Raw genomic sequence first — 4,760 nt, 5'->3', positions numbered from 1 at the left:
GGTAAAAGCTGGTAGATTTTAGTTGCGGAATCATACTATTTAGAGAAATAATAAATCACTCAAGAAGACATGTTGTCTCCCTTGAGCAGATACTTTTTCTTTCATTTCCGCTGCGACATATTCCACAACCCACACAACCATTAAGTCACTACGTTTTTACAGGAACTTCTGTGGTAAAAGCAAAAAAATTCCATCAAAACCAGATGATACAAAGCTGTGTGCATGTCCTGTGGCTGCTCATTACTGACCCCGATTAAGAGCCCTGCACTGCTCTCTGCATTTCATTCTAAATGGAAACTGCTGAGTTCTATTACGTTTATTACTTAGCTCAAGATTATCTGCAATATGTGCTTCAGGAGTCACATCTTGGACCAGCCCAAACCAGGGTTGCTCATGTCTTGCGAAACATTGCATCTTCGCTGCAAGATCAAACCGAGGAGGCTCTCAGACCATTCTTGGACAGGATTGATATTACCTCTGTAGCTGTTGCCAAGAGAATTTTCAATGGTGTCATGCAAGAAAAATTTGCTGATGGAAATACTAACTGGGGACGAATTATGACCATATTTACGTTTGGAGGTCTTCTCACTAAGAAGCTTCAAGAGCATGGAGTTCAGCTCACTGGAGAGGAGAAGGAGCAGATTTCTTATTTCATCACAGAGTACATAATAAACAACAAAGCCGAATGGATAGATGCAAACGGTGGCTGGGTAAGTTTCTCATTTTCAACCAAAGTCTAGATTAGGAGATTTTGTTTAATTAAGGGAAACTATTGTTACAGACACTGTCAAAAACATTTTATTTAGGGTTTTATTTAGTTGGTTAATATTTGATGTCTGGAATGTCTTCTTGAGGCTTACAATGTAAGCTTTGCTTCTGCTTTAAATAGAACAATGCTAAAAGACAACTTTCTTTTTAAAAAGGCACTTCCTGTACCTGTAACAGTCGAAACCCTATAGTCTTGAATCGTAGGATGATAAGATAATTCAGGTTGAGAGGGACCTTAGGAAATCATCTGTTCCAGCCTCCTGCTCAAAGCAGGTTAAACTATGCATCTAAATCTAAATTTAAATCTAAAATTAAGTGGCATCCTAAGGTTAGTGCAGCAATTTTGCTTCCGTAGAGGAGCTGATCCAAAAATACTGAAGCTCAAGGTAGGGGAAGAAGACACAGGTGTGATCCTCACAGCTGAAGTCAATACCTTTGCTGTGGATTTCAACACAGCCATTATTTAATACCCCAAAACAGTTTTAGTTAAAAAATTCTACAGGTAAGTGCAATTTGAGTTAAATCTTTTCTGTTTGGACTGGGATAATCCTAGAACTTCCATCTATCAATGGTCAATGCTTAGAAAAGCATTCGTCAGTATGTGGATTATTTTGCCAAGCTGCTGAAATTCCCTTCTGCCAGTGGAGGGAAGGTCCCTTTTGCTTTGCAGAGTTTCATCACACCAATACATTTTTCTTTTGCAGTTAGGGGAAGCTGAGAATCAATGACATCAGTGTCAGTTATTTCCCTGGTACTTTTTTCCTTTACCTATATGTAAATGTTACTTTCTCTTCCCACCCCTCTCTTGTCCCACTTCTCTTATACTTCCTATTTGCTATTACATTTTCCCTCATTTGTTTTCTAGTGTCTTGCTTTTCCTTTTTTCTTTTTGCTTGTTTTGATCTTTCTCTGTCTGGTAGCAGTAAAAAGAAGGTGATAGTGAGTCACGGACCCTTGATGCATCAGATTTGTTGTAAAGGCTTCTCTCTCCATCTCTTTCAAATAGAGTCAATTTTATTTAAGAGAAGTATCAACTCCTGGCAACATTCTGTCATAATACGTGTCTCATCATAGTAGAATAAGGAGGCTTAAAGGAAGATATTTGTAAGTATATTACTACATCAGAAACATAGTACTTGTATCTTCCTTGAAGATCTAGGCTCAGATGATACAGTTCACATTCATTTTCTATTTACACAAGGAGGGCACAGTCTTGACTTGCAGATAAAACAAACATTCAGCAAGGTGCAGCTATTTGCAGCTACTGTTTTTAAAGCCCTATTCATCTTTTGGAAGTAGAGCTCAGAAAACCTGTCCCTCTATGCACAATGCTGTAGCACTCCGTTACTCTGATACCAGCAGTGTGAGGTGCATTTTTCCTACGTGTTATTTGTAAGCTGCCCCTAACTGTGCATGTTTTTTTCCATAGGAAAATGGCTTCCTAACGAAGTTTGAAAGAAGATCACTACTATCTTTCTCCAAAATTACAGCCATATTCATAGCTGTTTTCTCCTTATTCAGAGAGTACTACTGAAATAAATGGACCTGCCATTCATGTATAATCTAGATATTGCCACAAGCTTCATGGCTAAGCTTTCCTCCAAGCAATATCAATGAGAAAGTAATTTTCTTCCATAATTTGTTTTTAATTTATTTGTATTTATTTTTACTAAATACAATGTTTAACATGCAATCCTAATTGCCAAACCTTCAAACAAGATCTTTCCAAAGAGGTATCAACACAGCATCATGCAGCAATTCAAGCCACCCTTTCCAGGCAGGACTGCTTTGAGAGAGTGATCATTCTCCACATCCTGACAGCTCTTGGAATCTCTGTGGCACCTCCATGAAAGGACATTGTTTTATTGAAATACAATCCAATGGGTTAAGAAACAAGTTTTAATGTCATTTGTTTTGTAAATGAAATACTACTGTAATGCATTTTATTGCAACCTTTGTATAAGCAAAAGCGGGGGGAGGGAGGGTCTGTGAAGAAAAATGAAATGCAAATTCCAGTGTAAAAGTGGGTACAAATTACTGATGCAGACTAAGCAGCTTTTATGGGAAGAACAATTTGTGGAAGCTGGCAACTTAAAAATATGCACTCACTTACTGTTAATGCAATGGTATGTGTTTCTTTGTTGTATTTTTTAATTGCTCATATCTACAGTGAATGTTCTTTCAAATTTGTGTAATGTAGTCATCTGGCAGAACTTTTGTTAAACTAGATTTATTTAATTAGGCAAGTACAAAACATTTTTTAAATGAGAAATTTGTGTAAATACACTAATATTTTTTGAAAAATACATTAAAATATGTATTTTAAAGTCTTATGATTGGTCTCACTTCTCTCAGAAAAATTGGAAGATGGGAAAAGTTACTAACCTGAGTAAGATAACTCTTAGAAAAGCTATCACAGTGCTACTGGAGAATCCAAGTGGTATATGGGTTTGACCTGAAGTCCATGGATGTTAAGACTTTAATTTTCTATAGTACTTCTTAAGTATTATCTGGTAGCTTGTATAAGAAACAGACAGGTTGTGGCAAAATAAATTAACTGGATCAGCTCTGATGACAGTAATTAGTGTTTTGGGACACACTGCAAAACTCAGCAAATTTGCAAGTAGGACCTAACAGACTTCCAGGCTTTTATAGTCTGGGGCAACTATTGTTCTGACTCAAATTCCATTTGCTTTCAAAGGTTAAACAGTAGTTCTTCAAGAATTCATTCTAGAAGGGCTTTCTTTAGCTGTAGTGACTCTCCGTCATTAGGGAACTCAAGCTGGGTCTAAACGCTCTTCTTTTGTAGATGTATTGGGAAGTGAACCAAACTGAGGCAGCAGTTGCCTGTGGCACACAACATCATTATTCTCTGAGACAAATCCTTTAGACAAACAAGGCTTTAGGACACTGGGAGAACGAAGTGGCCTCCTTCTGGTAATGGCTTCTCCATCTTTCATCCTTCTGGCAGTGGGTTCTCCATCTTTCATCTCAAAGTAAGAAATTTTTTACAGTGAGAATAATCATTTTCAAAACCTAGGTGATGCAATAATTTTAGAACTTGCCTTCATGGTAGGGCCTGGGTTTAAACAAAAGAAGCCTGGATCATCAATGATCCAGGGGCTCCAGATTATCTTCACCAAGGACAAAACCTCCATTTGCTCTGCATTTAAGAGCAAGAAAAGCTGTGGTAAAATATACCACCCAGATTCTAAACACGGTAAAATGTCTGAAAACAACAAGGGTATTAGCTAAGCCTTATAAAATAGTATAGATATGCTTTGCTAACTGTCATGAAATTATCCATACATGACAGTGAGTGGTGTCCAAGGTCTCCGGGCAGTGATGTTTAAGGGATCCTTACAGCTGTCAGGCCATACACAGGAGAACACAATGCTGTTTCTAGAGCAAAAGATGAGGTCAAAGAGCTGCAGAGTGGGACAGCTGATGACTTCATCAATGTGCACAGTAGCTAAATTGAGATGTCATCAAATGCCACGCAGAACAGATTTATGAAAACAACTATTCTCCTATAGAAACGTCTCTTTCAGTGCTTAAAGGCTGGTTGGATCATTAAATGTGCCAAAAAGCAGCCCCTGGTCTCTCTCTTTGGACACGGTTATGCAGGTTAGCACGCCTGCCCTGCGAGGCTGAGGGCACCCGAGCCGTGTGCCCCAGCACGTTCATGCACAACCGCCCCTCACGGCCCAGGCCCACTGGTGGATGCCGTAGGGATGTGAAACTATCTGGTAAATAATTAGGTAAAATATCCCGCCGGAATGTAATTTCCCTTTCTTCAACAGAATTCAGAAAGGGAAAATTCCTCGTAATCTAGGCCAGACAGCAAAACAAAGCCGGGCCTTGCCAGGGGGCCGGCAGGGCGCGGGCTGGCCCTCCAGCACCCTCACGGGCGGCGCTGGCTGGAGCCAAGGGGAGATGGCGGCCACCCAGGCCTGAGCCCCGGCGCTGCGGCGAGCGGGGCCTGGCGGCGG

General features: G+C 39.9%; 1 protein-coding gene across 1 annotated transcript; it reads left to right on the top strand.

The window, feature by feature from the left end:
- Positions 1-268: 268 nt before the first annotated feature.
- BCL2A1 (BCL2 related protein A1) lies at positions 269-2,721 on the top strand. Its single transcript, XM_074880551.1, has 2 exons — positions 269-710; positions 2,198-2,721. The coding sequence occupies exons 1-2, from the start codon at positions 291-293 to the stop codon at positions 2,300-2,302; spliced, it is 525 nt and encodes a 174-aa protein (XP_074736652.1). The 5' UTR covers positions 269-290; the 3' UTR covers positions 2,303-2,721.
- Positions 2,722-4,760: the final 2,039 nt, after the last annotated feature.

Source organism: Strix uralensis, chromosome 11, assembly GCF_047716275.1.
Source record: "Strix uralensis isolate ZFMK-TIS-50842 chromosome 11, bStrUra1, whole genome shotgun sequence".
NCBI classification, from domain to species: Eukaryota; Metazoa; Chordata; class Aves; order Strigiformes; family Strigidae; genus Strix; species Strix uralensis.
Note: the sequence above shows the minus strand (reverse complement) of the source record. Positions and strands in the feature narration are given on the sequence as shown.

Coding starts and splice junctions, on each gene's coding strand:
- BCL2A1 (XM_074880551.1), top strand. CDS start 291: ATGGAAACTGCTGAGTTCTATTACGTTTATTACTTAGCTCAAGATTAT. Junction 711..2,197: donor TAGATGCAAACGGTGGCTGG/GTAAGTTTCTCA, acceptor TTTTTTCCATAG/GAAAATGGCTTCCTAACGAA.